The 18,565-nt window shown below is 36.4% G+C and overlaps 1 protein-coding gene and 1 long non-coding RNA gene across 5 annotated transcripts in view; one reads left to right on the top strand and one right to left on the bottom strand.

The window, feature by feature from the left end:
- The window catches only part of LOC149131855 (uncharacterized), a 13,830-nt gene extending 9,470 nt beyond the window's left edge, over positions 1–4,360 (bottom strand). Inside the window, exon 1 of the long non-coding RNA XR_016237433.1 lies at positions 4,051–4,360. This is a non-coding gene — a long non-coding RNA (uncharacterized LOC149131855). The remainder of the gene's footprint in view (positions 1–4,050) is intronic.
- LOC106877819 (beta1,4-N-acetylgalactosaminyltransferase B) overlaps positions 1–10,947 on the top strand; it is a 43,157-nt gene extending 32,210 nt beyond the window's left edge. For all 4 annotated transcript variants that reach the window (XM_089337560.1, XM_089337563.1, XM_089337561.1 and 1 more), the window contains 4 exons: positions 1,358–1,545; positions 6,013–6,135; positions 8,761–8,856; positions 10,215–10,947. In XM_089337560.1, coding sequence (XP_089193686.1) covers positions 1,358–1,545; positions 6,013–6,135; positions 8,761–8,856; positions 10,215–10,857 — 1,050 coding nt within the window. In that variant the 3' untranslated portion in view covers positions 10,858–10,947. The remainder of the gene's footprint in view (positions 1–1,357; positions 1,546–6,012; positions 6,136–8,760; positions 8,857–10,214) is intronic.
- The last annotated feature ends 7,618 nt before the right edge of the window (positions 10,948–18,565 follow it).

Genomic DNA, 18,565 nt, shown 5'->3' with positions numbered 1-18,565 from the left:
AGGGGGAGTTTGAAAAGAACTAAAACATAATCCTATTTTGTTAAGGATAGAACAAATTTTTTAATATCTAACATTTTGTCATATCCCATTTAGAATACTATATTACTATTTAATGACTTGCGGAAACGCTGTGTCAATGTATATGCACAAATGGGAACCTCACCCAATGCCTCTGAATATCTATCCCATCACATCTCATCACTCTCCCCGCAGCTTCCTATCCTTGCAAGCATCCCACTTTTTCTTGCTATTGGAAACCATTTCACTTGTCAGTCATTCTTCATCCATTAAATGTCATTCTCTTCACTCACACTTTACACTGATCCCCCCACCCCAACTGGACCACTAAATTATCTCCCTTCATCCTCTATGCCTGCCTCTCTATCCCTTCTTCAGCCGACTCCTGCAGCCTGCTCAATGTCGTATCACTTCTCTCGTGTCCTCCTCCGTTTGTAAACTGTATTATCATTACTATCATGATTACAATCCATTCTCCCCTGCTCTTTTCTACATCCCTCAACTCATGCATCATTGGTCAGCCATCACTCCCTGCATCCATCCCCAATCTTTACAGTTGCAAACTGCCATCAACACTACATGTTCCTCCATTCCCCACTCACATATATTCATCTTCTTCTTTGAGGAGCCACCTGGACTTGTAGCTCTCAAAAATCATTCTGACCCTCTCTTCTAAATCTGAGTAATTATGTAGCTGCTCTGCAAAAACCTGCTGTCTCCCAACTCCTTTCTTTCATACTTTAAGCATCATATCCCCTCGCATAAATTACTGGTCTTATCTTGGGTTTGTAGTTATGCAAACTGAATGGCAACCCTACTTATGCTGGTGTTATGGAAAAAAAAGCACCCAGTGCACCACTGTAAAGTGGTTGGCATTTAGGAGGGCATCCAGTCATAGAAACCATGCCAAAGCAGACACTGGAGTACAATTGAACTGTTCAACACATACTAGTGCAGAAAATGGACATTAATTGTTAATGATATATATATATTTATCATCATCATCATTGTTTAACATTCGTCTTCCTTGCATGCATGGATTGGACGCTTGACAGGAGCCAGCCAGGTAGAAGACTACCACAGGCTCCTGTGTCTGTTTTGGAAGGGGTTTTATGGCTGGATGCCCTTCCTAACACCAGTGCTTTTTATGTGGCACTAGTACAGGCAAGGTTAGTTTTGGCATGATTTTTACAGCTGGATGCTAACATGCTAACATTTCCTTTAACACTGAATCAATTATTCTTGATAAAAAATTTCCAAATAAATATGAACTGTATGCTATTTATTTTTTAATAATCTATATTACATGTATTTTTTTTCCATTTCAAATTTATTTCAGTGTGATTCATTTGCCTTCAATCGAGGGATGCTCATGAATGTCGGTTTTGCAGAATCGCTCAAACACTATAATTATAGCTGTTTTATTTTCCATGATATTGACTTAATTCCTGAAAATGATAAAAACATCTATGATTGTGAAGAAACTCCAAGACATATGTCTGTTGCTGTGGACAAAATGAATTATCAGTAAGTACCCCTATCATCATCACTTAACATTCTTTTTTCCATGCTGGCATGGGTTGGACGGTTTGCCAAGAACAGATGAACCAGAGGACCCTGCCAGATTCTATGTCTGTTTTGGCATGGTTTCTACAGCCTGATGCCCTTCCTAATGCCAACTCAGAAGCACATACTGGATGCTTTTTGTGTGGCTCCAGCACTGGTAATGCCATCAAGTATCCACAAGATAAGACACAAGATAAGACCCCACAACCAAGCAGGATACAGTCTGAAGGAATAAGGGACTATGATAGAGGGAGAGAAGCAGGTGTCTTGCTGAAGAGGTGAATGCATGATTTGTTCACCTGGAAAGTGAGAAAGAGAGAGAGAATATGAAGAAAGAGATGTGAGGTCCAGGTACAATGTGAATATGAAACAGAATATTATACAAGAGGGGTAAAAGGTGAATGTGTAGAAAAGTGCACTGAGTGAAAGTAGAGTGACAAATGATTAGAGATACGGAATGAGTTGAGTGTAAAGGATATCAGTTCAGTGTAGGGAGCAGTGAAGAAAATAGTGTAACTGTGAGGATTAATGGAAGAAAGTAAAACTTAATCAAATATCATTTCCTAGTAACAAGGCTGACGAACACCTAATTTCTGATAACATGTCTTCGTTTGACAGTATTTGTACAAATTAATCTGTTTGAAAACTCTCACTTGTTACTATGATACAGAACTTGCTGTTAATTTATATCCCAAACATCTGCTGGTATATAATAACTATTATATCAAAGAGTAAACTAAAAGCAAAAAGAAAAGCTAGAAAAAATAGAAGGTTATAGAGATAAGTTGAATGTTTTTACAACTTCTATGTATTCATCACCATCATCATCATCACCATTTAGCATTGGTTTTTGTTGGGTAAGATGGTTTGGCTGGGACTGATAACCTAGTGAGCTGCAACAGGCTTCAGTCTGGTTTCTCCGGCTGGATGCCCTTTCTAATGCCAACCACTCCACAGAGTGTGAGTGTACCAGCTGTCTTTTATGTGTCACTGGCATGAGAAGAGCTTATCTGTGGTTGGTAGAAACATGAAAATAAATTGAGCTTCCAACTTTGGTAGGCTTTTTAAAACCCTTATCAACCTTTTAGCACGAAAGCAGCCATATCTGGCCCAAATTTTCTATTTGTTTTATGCTCAAACAAGCCAGATCCGACCTCACATGCCTAAGTGCTAATAAATAAACAATCACATCATTAAAGTCTTGAAGCTACAAGATAATGTATGATCAATTCAAAATAATGTGAATTGATAAGAATTACATTTGACGGAGAAATGTGGATACTAAAGTGTATTTTCTTTCAGACTGGTAAATTTTACATTGGAATGAAAAAAATATAACATTTCTGGATAGTCTCTGCAAGAGTATAAAAGGAATTCCATATGACCTGTTTGTGATAGAATATAATTCAAAAGGGATGTAGTTTGTTTGAAGCCAACAAAGTTTTTGTCCATTAATTTTTCTCAGTATCTGGAATGTATTGATGCGACGACCGAAAATACAGTTGGCATTATATCCCTATCTCCCGGGCTGGGTTTTGAACCCGTACTCTGGTCAGTTGGGGAGAATGGTATTTCCTTCGTCTTGTCGGCAACCACAGCTAGTTTTAGCGTAGCTGCCCCTTTCCGGTCAGCGAAAGTTCAAAAACGGCAGGATAGGAGTGTACCGACCGACCCATCTTGGCAGGGGGTAGGGTAGCACAATGAGCTATGGTATTTGGGATGAATAGGAGAACAAGAATTGGCGGCAAAAGCAGTTAGCAGAGAATTTGGCCAGTGGAGTTCTGGGAGCCAGCAAGGGCAGTCGAGCGGTAGCAGCTAGCCGAGGCAGTTGGGTTGTAGCAGCCAGCCGGAGCGGTTGGGAGACAGCAGTTTGCCCGTTGAGATGGGGCCAGTCGAGTGAGAAGAATAAGTCTGACGGATAAAGCTATGGTCAGCAGAAATGTATAGAGAGGGACAGAGAAATGAAGATGAAGGATTATAAGTCTGACGGATAAAGCTATGGTCAGCAGAAATGTATAGAGAGGGACAGAGAAATGAAGATGAAGGATTATAAGTCTGACGGATAAAGCTATGGTCAGCAGAAATGTATAGAGAGGGACAGAGAGAGACGGAATCGTAGTGGCAGACTACCTTGGTCAGTGGAAGTAGCAGACCTGAAGGAAATGAACTTCGTTGTTGGTAAATGTGCTTTTATATTATTTTAGAGAAAAAAGAACTCTGAGTTGTTAACTGCTTCTAAAAGAAAGGAAAAGAAAAGAAATACAAAAGAAAGAAGCAGAAGAACTTTGTTGTCAAATGAAACTTGAGACACGAACTTTGCGATGTAAAAATGATTGGAAAGCTTATAATTGTTTGGAAACTTTGTCAACGTTATTGAACTGTCATGCCATGTATTGGAATTGTTATTATGTAATGCTCTATTCTAATGTTTTAAATGTATTCTGTGATGTAAAAAGAAAAGGTTACCCAACGCATGGTCTTTGTGTTGTTTCTTCTTCCCTGTCCTATTTGCCTGTGTTGTTCTCCGTTACGTGCTCCAGCCGGGGCTTTATTATCGGCCAGGATTGTACCGACAGACGAATTTTGCTGGCTCACTGAGTGTTGAACGTTCGCGCGTGCGTGATTCCCCCCCCCCCCCCTTCGGTGTTGAGGAGGTGCTTCGCGTGCGGGCGTTCGTAACAGTATTATACGTAGATAGGTTTTGAAAAGTTACTAGGGGATTAACCAGATTATCATGTCAAATTTAATGCTTATTTCTTCACATTGTTTGCAATCAATCATGTCTTATCTTGTAGCTTCAATGTGATTCTTTATATTTAGAATGACTTCATACAATAGGTGTGAGAGGCTAGAACTGACTTGTTTGAACATAAAACAGGTAGAATATTTAGACTGAAATTTAGCTGGTTTAAATGTTAAAGGCACAGACTTGGGAACAAAGGGTGCAGGTGGTGCAAGAGTACCCGTTAAAAGTTTTGTGTGGCAATAAAAATGCTTTGAATATCCTCTGGAAAAACTTCAATGCCAAAATGAACAAATGTAGAAACATTACTTTTCCATCATTGGATTTATCTGGCTTGATTGATGTACAAATACAATAATAGTTATTGTTATTACACTTGCATTTAAGGTGGTGAGCTGGCAGAATTATTAGCATGCTGGACAAAGAGCTTAATAGCATTCTGTCCAGTACATTCTGGGTTCCATTTCCATCAGTCAGCTTTTCTTTTCATCCTTTTGGGGGAAACAAAATATGTAGCAGTCTAGTAGTGGGGTCAATGTAATAGATAAGCTCCCACCCCTTAAAAGTTCAAGCCTTTTGCCTGAAGCAAAAGGATTATTATACTTGTGTTTGTTTTGATATTAAGATTGAAAACTTCAAGCTTGTTTGTAAAAACGTTTGAACCTGGGCTTATATCCCCTAAGCAAATTTAATTCCCACACCTATGGCTATAGGGCTAATGTTTGATAGCTTGATTACAGGTAAGTTCACTGCCATCAATTCATCCCAGGAGAGTTTGCTGTCATCAACTCACCAAGAAGAAAGTTCGCTGTGAACCTAAGAGTTTGAAAATTAGGTTTTTTTTGTTCTTTTACTGTGAACTACCTTACTTCATCTGGCCAAATGGCCCTCTATGTTTGTTTACGTATGGTTTATTGTATGTCTCCACTGTCCTGTTTTTGTTACCAACTTTGACCCTCCGCAAAATACCAAATTTTATTTTGGTTTGCGAGAGCAGCTGTTTTTCAAAGCCTCATAATGTTGTGAATTGCACATACACACACATATCTCCTTCTCTTACACTCTCCTGTCTTAGAAAGAACTTTTTCTTCACCCATTCCCTTCCGGTCATTTCAAAATGTAACCACATGCGTATCATCGGTGATTTTCTTCCTCTGTCTTCCCTTCCTTTGGACTTTCCTCTATTTCTGAAGAAGATCTTTGCTCAAAATGTTAAATCTTCTTTCCTTCCTTTCCTGAGTGCCTGATAATACAATACTTGTACTACGTCACAGTAAAGATTGCTTTCCAACATAACATGGCAGTCCTAGTTTAGGATTAATGTTGCTGTAATTTAGCCCCAGGAGACATCGTCTCCAGCTGGTTATACGACATGATCTGTGTCCTTATATTTTCAAACAAGGGAATCTAGACCCCCACTCAGCTCAAAACAATATCTGCATATTGCAAATTCTGGGTTATACTGTTGCTGAATATCTCACTCTGTGAGATTTATAAATAGTAATTTTGTACCACGTCCTTGCATTACTGCTTTTTCTTCTTTGTTCTTCTTTGTTTGGATTCACTAATATATTTATACATGTATATAAAAAAAAAACATTTGTTTCCATGCACACTCACATTCATTTTGTTGAAGCTTAACACTTGTGGAATGCTTTTCAATTGTGCTGTATTCGTCATTATAGGTTACCATACAACACTTTGTTTGGTGGTGTTGTAGCAATGAAAAAGGAAGAATTTCAGAAAGTAAATGGTTTTTCCAATCGTTATTTTGGTTGGGGAGGAGAAGATGATGATCTATATAACAGGTAAGACATGCAATTTATAATTGGTGACAGGTGAACTTACCATTTATGTCAGCAATGAACATGTAGGAGCAGATACAGTTTAAATATTTAGATAAAGCTTGAACTGTCCTGACAACAGTTTCATGCACAGGTATGGCTGTGTGATGAGAAGATTGCTTCCCAACCACATGGTTCTGGGATCAGGCTTACTGGCATGACACCTTGAGCAAACATCTATTATAAGCCCAGGCTGACCGAAGCCTTGTGAGTGGATTTGGTAGATGGAAACTGAAAGAAACCTTTTGAGTGTGTGCATGTGTGTGTGTGTATGTGAGTGTGTGTGTGTGTGTGTGTGTGTGTGTGTGTGTGTTGACAACTGGTGTTGGTGTGTTTAGTTCTTGTAATTTAGCAGTTCAGCAAAATGGACTGATAGAATAAGTTCAGGCTAAAAAAAAAAAAGATAATAAGTACAAAGGTTGATTTATTTAGCCAAAAATTCTTTAAGGTGGTGCCCCAGCATGGCCACAGCCCAATGACTGAAACTAGTAGCAGATAAAGGATAAATAATTAAATAATTGAAACTTATTGATTGAAGGGTACAAAATTAATAAACTGTAACTCATCAGTAAGGCACCACTGTGTCCTTAACAGTGACACCTAATTCTCCTCAGGAGGTGACATAAGGAATAACAAGCAAGTGTTGAGTGGATGATAAGCAAAGGAGGTAGGGAAGAGTAGGTGACAACTGCAGAGATTCAAGAGTTGAGAGGTTGAGGAAATGATAAAGTGTGTGTAGTGGGGGACCAGTTATGATGAGGTGGGTGAAAAGTAGTGGAATAGTACTGTATACAGAAGGTGAGACAGAGAGAGAGAGATGATGAGTGGCTGTTCGAGAGATGATGGGTGGTGGTGTGTTTTGATGTATAAAGCTATGAATCACAGCATGTAAATATTGGATTAAAAAGTGGAACTCAAATGTTATTAAATTCTTATAATGTCAACCATATTTATCATCATCGTCATCATCATCATCATCATTTAATATTCCATTTAGTATACGGCAATGGGTTGAATGGTTTAACATGAAAAGACAAGGAAGTGGGCTATGCCAAGTTCTAATATTTGCTTTGACGTGGTTTCTACAGCTGGATGCCCTACCTAATGCCAATCACTTGACAGAATATATATATATATGATGATGATGATGATATATATATATATATATATATATATATATAGATATAGATATATATATATATATATATATATATATATATATATATATATATATATATATATATATATATATATATATATATATATATATATATATATATATATATATATATATATACATATATATATATATATATATATATAGATATAGATATATATATATATATATATAGATATAGATATATATATATATATATATAGATATAGATATATATATATATATATATATATATATATATATATATATATATATATACATATATATATATATATATATATACATATATATATATATATATACATATATATACATATATATACATATATATACATATATATACATATATATACATATATATATATATATATATATATATATATATATATATATATATATATATATGTATATATATATATATATACATACGTATATATATATATATATACATACATATATATATATATATATATACATACATATATATATATATATATATATATATATATATATATATATATATATATATATTTACACTCTCTGAGTGGTTGGCGTTAGGAAGGGCATCCAGCTGTAGAAACTCTGCCAAATTAGATTGGAGCCTGGTGTAGCCATCCGGTTGCACCAGTCCTCAGTCAAATCGTCCAACCCATGCTAGCATGGAAAGCGGACGTTAAATGATGATGATGATATAAAGGTAGAATTCACAAAAAAGCAAAAGATGAAGACAGCTTTCCTCATCCATTCTCACCACATGACCATACCAGCACAGTCGTCTCTTTTGCACACCGCATCTGATGCTTCTTAGGTCCAACTTTTCTCTCAAGTTACTTACACTCTGTCGAGTATGCACACTGACATTACACATCCATCGGAGCATACTAGCTTCATTCCTTGCAAGCTTACGCATGCCCTCAGCAGTCACAGCCTATGTTTCACTGCCATGTAGCATGGCTGTTCATACACGTGTCATACAGTCTACCTTTTTACTCTGAGTGAGAGGTCCTTTGTCACCAGCAGAGATAAGAGCTCTCTGAATTTTGCCCAGGCTATTCTTATTCTAGCAGCTACACTTTCAGCATATCCTCCCCTGCTACTAACTTGGTCACCCAGATAGCGGAAGCTGTCAACTACATCTAGTTTCTCTCCCTGGAATGTGACGGAAGTTGTTCTCTGCACATTTTCAGTGTTTATTGCTCCTGAGCATCTGCCACAACCAAAAACTATCAAGGGGACAGAGTAGATTCTTGTAATAGAGCTGCATGATTACCCACCATTTTGTAGAAGGAAGAAAGACTGGTCAGTAGAAGCTGCAAAGAGATCATAATATAAAATTGCTTTTTCACTCAATATATTTCAGTTCATCAATTGCCAATATTAAAAATATTCAGTGACTGATTTCTATTTTTCAGAATTGCGCATCACAGCTATAATATTCATCGTCACTCACTACTGGTTGCACGCTATACTATGCTAAAACATATTCAAGGAGTGCCAAATAAAGACAGGTAAGTATAATTTGCAAAAAAATTGATAAGGGAATAGAGAGAAAAATGCTAATTAGTTAATCAAGATCATATGAATTAAAAGTAGTCAACACTATCCATATCACAGAGCGTCCCTCATCTATAGTTATGAAATCCAATAAGAATGGTTAAAAGATGGATATAAGCGTCTCTGGGGTTTTATGGATTTCTGTATGTCACAGGGATTTCATGGCTAATAGATAACAGATGCTTCTATGAGTCTGAAAATATGACCAGCACTAACCCTTTAGCATTTAAACTGGCCATATCCAGCTAAAATATTCAACTTGTCTTTATGTTCGAATTGTCCAGATCTAGCCTCTCACACCAACCCTACAAAATCTTTTCTAAAAATTAATAGTTACCTCATCAAAATTTGAACACTACAAGATAATACATAATTAATTCAAAACAATGTGGACAAATAAGCAGCATTTCATTTGTCTTTATGTTCTGAGTTGAAATTGCACCGAGGTCAACTTTGGGGTCGATGAAATAAGTACCAGTTCTTGTGACTTTCTGTGTTTTAATCCAAACTGGAGATGAACACTTATGTTCCATGTAATAATACGCTTGGTAATTGTTGGGGTATTCCTTAACATGAAACCAATGGGAGCCATAATACACAAATAACGAATCTTTGTTTAACCATGTAGTGTTGACCACTCTTTGCCATTGTTCAATATTTATATATATTGAAAGGCAGCGACCTGGCAGAAATGTCAGTATGTCGAGCGAATTGCTTAGAAGTGCCAGTTGCATACTGGGGTTGATCTAATCGAGAGGGCTCCCTCGCCAAAAATTTCGGGCCTTGTGCTTTGAGTAGAAAAGTATATTTACATATATATATATATATATATATATGTTAAAGACTTTCGAGTGAGATCGTTGCCAGTGCCCCTGGACTGGCTCTTGTGCGGGTGGCACATAAAATACACCATTTTGAGCGTGGCCGTTGCCAGTACCACCTGACTGGCGTTCGTGCTGCTGACACGTAAAAGCACCCACTGCACTCTCAGAGTGGTTGGCGTTAGGAAGGGCATCCAGCTGTAGAAACTCTGCCAAATCAGATTGGAGCCTGGTGTAGCCATCTGGTTTCACCAGTCCTCAGTCAAATCGTCCAACCCATGCTAGCATGAAAAGCGGACGTTAAACGACGATGATATATATATATATATATATATATATATATATATATATATATACACATACATATACGTATGTATGTATATATAATGTGTGTAGGTGTGTGAATTATATTTATATTATACATGTATATCGTATGCATAATATCACTGAATTAAATGTTGCTTTATCAGGATATATTTATTTTGTTTCAGATTTAAGCTTTTAAGTATGAAAGATTTTCACGATAGCGGATTGAATAATTTGAAGTTTCATTTAAGTGAGAAGAAGTCAGAGAAGTTGTTTACCCATATAAAAGTTCATCTCGTAAATTTACAAGTGGAAACAAGAAAAAACCAGTCACCTGAATCATACGAGACACACATGTCAAACAAGACGGAAATATCAAACAAGATGGAAATATCAAACAAGACGGAAATACCAAACAAGACAGAAAGATCAAACAAGACGGAAATATCAAACAAGACGGAAATATCAAACAAGACGGAAATACCAAACAAGACGGAAATATCAAACAAGACGGAAATACCAAACAAGACGGAAATATCAAACAAGACAGAAATATCAAACAAGACGGAAATATCAAACAAGACGGAAATACCAAACAAGACAGAAAGATCAAACAAGACGGAAATATCAAACAAGACGGAAATATCAAACAAGACGGAAATACCAAACAAGACGGAAATATCAAACAAGACGGAAATACCAAACAAGACGGAAATATCAAACAAGACGGAAATATCAAACAAGACGGAAATACCAAACAAGACGGAAATATCAAACAAGACGGAAATATCAAACAAGACGGAAAGACCAAACAAGATACACATATAACTCAAGCCTAAGTTTTGAACAGATAATTGACTTTATGACTTGTGTGTGTGTGCTTATATATACATACATGCATATATATATATATATATATATGTATGTATGTATGTATGTATGTATGTATATATATATATATATATATATATATATATATATATATATATTTATATATGTATGTATGTGTATATATATATATATATATATATATATATATATATATATATATGTATATGTATATGTATGTATTTATATGTATGTATGTATATGTATGTATGTATATATATATATATATGTATATATATATATATTCATAAATATATATATATATGTATATATGAATCTGACAAATCAGACTGGAGCCTGGTGTTGCCATCCGGTTTCACCAGTCCTCAGTCAAATCGTCCAACCCATGCTAGCATGGAAAGCGGACGTTAAACGATGATGATGATGATGATGATGAATATATATATATACATATATATATATATATTTAGTTTTATTTTAAATTTATTCTTACTTTTTTACATGAATATCTGTGTATGTCTTTTTATTGTATTGTATTGTTCTTAACCACCAACTTAACACTACACACTGAATCGTGGCAAGGTATGGAAGGTTTTCGGAGGACCAGAGAGATTATGTCTGGGTGGAGAATGATACGAGGTATAGTACTATACAGAATACCGAAAGGATCTTCACCCCTTACATCACACCTTTCTTCCTACTTCAACGCCGAGGTGGTATAATTTCCAGGGAGAGAAATAATTTTGCGGCTGAGGATAGCTTTACATTGTAAATTATACACATATTATATTATACACATATAAAGCTTGAAACACGTGTACCGCGGAATCCTTTGTAGTTTTGTTGTTATTTTTGGGATTTACAATTTATTCTTTTACCGCAACCACTAGCTGGAATATACAGGTGCTTACAATTGTCAAGTATTACCTCTAAATTTCAATTTACCTACGTGATTCACGTTGTCCATCTGACTGGTATTTACATGCCCACGTCAACTTTTAATACTTGACAAATGAACAATGATACAAAGGATTCACACCAATTTCTCTCCCAAGGACATACCACTACACACGGACGACACCTACATGACGGCCCTTATCCACAGGACCACGGATTTCCTGAGGTGAATTAGATGGGCCGCATATCACTTTGACAATAAAAATAAAAACAAACCAAGCACCAACCAGGAGGATATCATGAACAAGAAAATATTTAAAAGTAGAAGAAACCCACCACCGAACTCCGAACTAGAAAGCTTCGAAAAGGATATCCTCGAATTTATAGGAAAAATCAAACTAAAAAAAACACAGTACTGTTAGCAACAACCACCTGGACGAACTAAAACAGTTTTTAAAATCCATAAAAAATGAAGATAATTTAATCATACCAGCAGACAAAACAGGTAACTGGTATAAACTGGACTTTAATACATACAAATCGCTAATAGTTAAGGAACTCCATAAAAAATACAAGGTAACGTCATCAGATAACCTAATAGAAATCAACAACAAAATAAAGGAAGTCACGTCCAAGCTAAATTTACTAGAAAGGACGGAGCCACTCATCCCCCAGGAACCATGGATTACTATTAAGGACCATAAGACAGGATTCCCAGAGAAATTACAAGTGAGGCTTATATGCCCTACTAAATCAGACATAGGCAGACTAAGTAAAACTATCCTAGACGGAGTAATTCCACGAATTAAACCTCACATCCCACTCAACATATGGGTCAATACTGAGGACGTTTTGATTTGGTTCAACTCTATCCAATGTAAGAGAGACTTTTCGTTTATACAATTCTATATATCTAATTATTATGTTAGTATTTCACCTATCCTATTAAATAAGTCCCTAATTTATGCCCGCGACCTCTCCCTCATAGATAGAGAAAAAATAGACATTATACTCCTAGCTAGGAAAACTATAGTTGAATTCGAGGGTAAACTTTGGACCAGGTTGGACACCCCTGATAACTTCAATGTGGCTATGGGCTCGAGCGACTCAGCTCAGGTAACTGACTTAGTCGGAGCCTTTCTACTAAAGAGGCTATTCTCAGTGGTACCAGAACTCCAAGGGGGTCTATACAGAGACGATGCTCTTTTTATTTACCCTACCAATAACAAGAGCACCCTTGAAAGAGTTAGGAAAAAGATTAGACATTTTTTCAAATCCTTCAACTTAAAACTTGAATTTATGACTAACTATAAGATGGTTAATTTTCTGGATGCTACACTAGACTTAGATGAAGGACTCCACCACCCGTACAGGAAACCTGAAGAAACCACTAGTTACATTAACACACTTTCCAATCACCCCCACTCTATAATTAACACAACCGGCCAGGCTGTTTCGGACAGACTTACCAAACTATCCTCGAATGAAAACATTTTCAAGGAACATGCCCATCATTACAATCAAGCCCTCTATAACGCTGGGTACTCCCAGACGATATCATTTGATAATAAGTTTAATTATAATCCACCCAAAGCACAAACCAGGAACATAAACCCTCCATGTAATCGAATTAGAAAATATAGAATTAAACCCCTGGATGGTGCTATAGAAAATAAGTCGAGCATAAACAAAAGTACAGATACAACCAGTACGAATAATAATAGACATAGGATAAGAGAACATAATAAGAATAGTCATACAGATAGTAGTTCACACAAAGAAAGCCCTAGCGATAGGAATAATAATAATAAAAGGAATAATAATAATAAAAATAGAAGAATTTCCAAACAAAGTAAAAATAAATTACGCAACTACATATGGTATAACATACCATACAATGTAGCCGTCACAGGTAAATTATGTAAGAGGATATTCTCAATTATATCAAAGAACTTTCCACCCACTCACAAATATAGCAGTATCTTTTCAAATAAAACTATTAGAATCTCATATTCAACCCTCCCTAATATGAAATGTATTATATCTAAACATAACAAAACCAAAATAAAAAAAGCTAGATTAAGAATGATTAATGATTATCAACATAACACCGATATTCCCAAAACCCCCACTGACAGTATAAGATGTAAGGTATCTTCGAACAACCCAAATAGAAGTAGCAGCTATAATTATAACAACAATGTAAACGTTAAACCTAACCACCCGGGTACTAGCATAGATAATAATACTACAAACGGTTACCCCATAAATGTAGACATAAGACGACCTTACAAGTGTAAAATCGGGTGCAATTGTGTAACACCTACAACATGCCCGTTACGCGGAAACTGCTTAGCTAAAAACGTAATATACTCCTGCGAAATTATCACAGAAACTAACACCCTCACATACCTGGGATGCTCTTCATCCTGGAAATCTGGGTTTTATAACCACGGATCTTCGTTTAGACTCAGACATAAGGCTAACAACACCTCATTATCTCGCAGAATTTGGGAGCTTAAGGATGACAAGATTAATTTTAACCTTAGATGGTTTATTGTTGGATCGGCCCCTACGTATAAAGATAATAGAACTGGTTGCCAGTTATGCTCCCTTGAACTTTTGAAAATTATTAAATTTCCTGATAAAAATAAACTTATTAATAAGAGGTCAGATTTCAAACCCTCCTGTATCCACAAATTGATGAAAACCTTTAGATATTATAACCCTTAAATCCTCTCTTTTAGTTATGTGCACTTCTACACCTCATATATATTTAACTATTCCTACCTACCACAACCCAGACACCTAAATAACATAGCCCGTACTCTACCCCTAACCTTACTATATACATCAGTATTTTGGTTTACCCTCGAAGAACTAGGTTATGACCACTTAATTTAAACAAATTTTTAATTTCTAGTTTACACATATTTTTAATTTTTAGTTTACACAAATTTTCAATTAACCGGATCCATAATCCCAAACCTATGGATATAGTTCTAGCTTCAGTCACTGACTCGAAACCATCCAAGGACACTGCAATACGAAGTTATAACACGAAATAACACTGTGTGTATGTGGGTATATATATGTGTGTATACTGCTTATAAGTTGTGTTTTTTACTTTTACTTTTATTTTTATTTTTATATTTTTTTATTTCTATTTTTACGTTATTTTCATATTTTTATATATATATATTTTTTTATATATATACTTCACTTTATACTTTTACATTTATTTTATACCCTTTTGCTTCCGGTTTCGTTATGTTTTAATTTTTTAATTTTTTAATTGTTAATTTCTTTGTATTTCTTATGTTTTATCGGTTATACTTTGACCCGTTTATCATTATCCTTTATATTTTATTATATTTAAATATCTTCATATTTAAGTTTTTCATTTTTTACGTTTTATCTCTTATTTTTATTTTTATCAGTTTTATTATTCTTTAATATTTTTTAGTTCTTATTTTATTGTTTATTTCTTAGTCATTACATTATTAATGTGGGTGCTAATATTTCCTTTCACTAGTATACTATATTACTCTGTATTTTGAATTTTGCTTTTTGAATTTTAACTCCAAACCTAACCCCTCCCCCTTATAACGTATTTCGCTTTTCTTGTTGACATGTTTATTGATGAATTCTTTAAGGTCTTCTATGTTTAATTACCCGTTCCACTTCCTTCACCCTTCTTCATCTAGATAAGGATATGTAGATAGGTTAGTACACTTTTGTAATTCGCTTAGGTTGACCACTGACCACTCACCACAAGAATATCATGTTTCATGTTTCATGTTCCAAGTCTATTCTGGCATGACACTTCTTATTTACGACCCACCACTGATATAGACAGACACAGCTCATACATATCTTTCCCTTACGACCTTTAAGATCTCTGTATCTATTCTATTTATCACTTTATCTTCTTCTTCTACATTTAGATTGTTCCTCACCACCCTTCACCAACCTATCTAAATAGCTTAGATGTAGCTTACTTGACTATCCAGACTTTCTCTTATTACTTCCTAGATTACCCGCCCCACCGATATGACTCCCTTTATTTTTTATTTTTTTATTTTATTTTATTTTATTTTAAGTTTTATTTTTATTTTAAGAAGTTTATTCTTACTTTTTACATGAATATCTGTGTATGTCTTTTTATTGTATTGTATTGTTCTTAACCACCAACTTAACACTACACACTGAATCGTGGCAAGGTATGGAAGGTTTTCGGAGGACCAGAGAGATTATGTCTGGGTGGAGAATGATACGAGGTATAGTACTATACAGAATACCGAAAGGATCTTCACCTCTTACATCACACCTTTCTTCCTACTTCAACGCCGAGGTGGTATAATTTCCTGGGAGAGAAATAATTTTGCGGCTGAGGATAGCTTTACATTGTAGATTATATACATATTATATTATGTTATATTATATTATATTATATTATACACATGTAGAGCTTGAAACACGTGTACCGCGGAATCCTTTGTAGTTTTGTTGTTATTTTTTGGATTTACAATTTATATATATATATATATATACATACATATACATACATACATATAAATACATACATCATCATCGTTTAACGTCCGTTTTCCATGCTAGCATGGGTTGGACGATTTGACTGAGGACTGGTGAAACCGGATGGCAACACCAGGCTCCAATCTAATTTGGCAGAGTTTCTACAGCTGGATGCCCTTCCTAATGCCAACCACTCAGAGAGTGTAGTGGGTGCTTTTACGTGTCACCCGCACGAAAACGGCCACGCTCGAAATGGTGTCTTTTATGTGCCACCCGCACAAGCCAGTCCAGGGGCACTGGCAACGATCTCGCTCGAAAATCCTACGGGAGCCAGTCAGGCGGTACTGGCAACGGCCACGCTCAAAATGGTGCATCTCATGTGCCACCCGCACAAGAGCCAGTCCAGGGGCACTGGCAAAGATCTTACTTGGCTTGCCGGGTCTTCTCACGCACAGCACATTTCCAAAGGTCTCGGTCAGTAGTCATCGCCTCGATGAGGCCCAATGTACGAAGGTCTTGCCTCACCACCTCAGCCCAGGTCTTCCTGGGCCTACCTCTTCCACGGGTTCCCTCAACTGTTAGGGTGTGGCACTTTTTCACGCAGCTATCCTCGTCCATTCTCACCACATGTCCATACCAGCGCAATCGTCTCTCTTGCACACCACAACTGATGCTTCTAATGTTCAGCTTTTCTCTCAAGATACTTACACTCTGACGGGTATTCACATTGACATTACACATCCAACGGAGCATACTGGCTTCATTCCTTGCGAGCTTACGTATGTCCTCAGCAGTTACAGCCCATGTTTCACTGCCATGTAGCATGGCTGTTCGTACGCATGCGTCATACAGTCTGCCTTTTACTCTGAGTGAGAGTCCCTTTGTCGCCAGCAGGGGTAAGAGCTCTCTAAACTTTGCCCAGGCTATTCTTATTCTAGCAGCTACACTTTCAGCGCACCCACCCCCACTACTAACTTGGTCGCCCAGATAGCGGAAGCTATCGACTACCTCTAGTTTTTCATCCTGGAATGAGATAGAAGTTGTCTCCTGTTTGTTTACAGTCTTTATTGCACCTGAACATCTGCCACAAACAAAAACTAACTTGCTAGTTAACCTGCCTTTGATGTTGCTGCACCTCTTATGTGTCCATAGCTTGCACCGGGTACATCTTATAGAGTTACTACCTACTCCTTTTCTACATACTGAGCAGGGCCATCTACCTGAAGGGGTTTGTGTTTTATCTACCTTCCTACTTATTAGGATTTTGGTTTTAGCTAGGTTGACTCTAAGGCCCTTCAATTCTAGACCTTGCTTCCACACCTGAAACTTCTCCTCTAGTTCTGATAGTGACTCCGTAATTAGGGCAAAGTCATCAGCATAGAGGAGCTCCCAGGGGCAACCTACATATATATATATATATGTAGATATATAATCATTATCATCATCATCATCATCATTATCTTCATTATGATTTACATATATATATATTTATATATTATCTGAATACATATCTCTGCACAAATACAAATATTTGAACCATTTGCTGAATCTCTCAGAGCAATGATTCAGGTGATTTTCAGCCAAATACATTGAACATTAATACATTATGTGTTGCATATATTTTCTTTTGTTTGTTACGACAAATGTACATGAAACTGCACACACATACACACACATGCATGCTCATGGATACGCATACAATATATGTGTGTGTGTGTGTGTGTGTGTGTGTACAGGTAAGATCCAAGCATCAAGGTGTAGGAAGTTAGTAAGCTTCGAGCTGTCCATAGAAGGTATAAAAAAACCCTTCAGGAACAATAATGGTTTATTAACATAGAAGATTGTAAATTTTTCCTACATTAAAGTTTGATAAGCTGAGAAAGTCATTTCAACAGGCTTCTTTCAGTTTCTTCTACCAAATTCACTCACAAGGCTTTGGTTGGCCTGAGGCTATAGTAGAAGGCACTTGCCCAAGGTACCATGCAGTGGGACTGAACCTAGAACAATGTGGTTGGGAAGCAAACTTCTTACCACACAGGCATGCCAGCACCTATCTTACCGTGCAGCCCCGCCTGCTTCTTTCAGCTTCAATCTACCAAATTCACTCACAATGCTTTGGTCAGAATAGAGCTATAGAGGAAAACACTTGTCCAAGGTGCCACACAGTGGGACTGAACTCAGAACCATGTGGCTGAAAAGCATACTTCTCAGTGCACAGTCATGTGCACTGTGTGCCTTGATGTAAAAAAAATAA

This window comes from Octopus bimaculoides, chromosome 19 (genome assembly GCF_046866305.1).
Source record: "Octopus bimaculoides isolate indiv1 chromosome 19, ASM4686630v1, whole genome shotgun sequence".
Lineage (NCBI taxonomy): Eukaryota > Metazoa > Mollusca > Cephalopoda > Octopoda > Octopodidae > Octopus > Octopus bimaculoides.
This window is presented reverse-complemented; position numbering and strand designations above follow the sequence as displayed.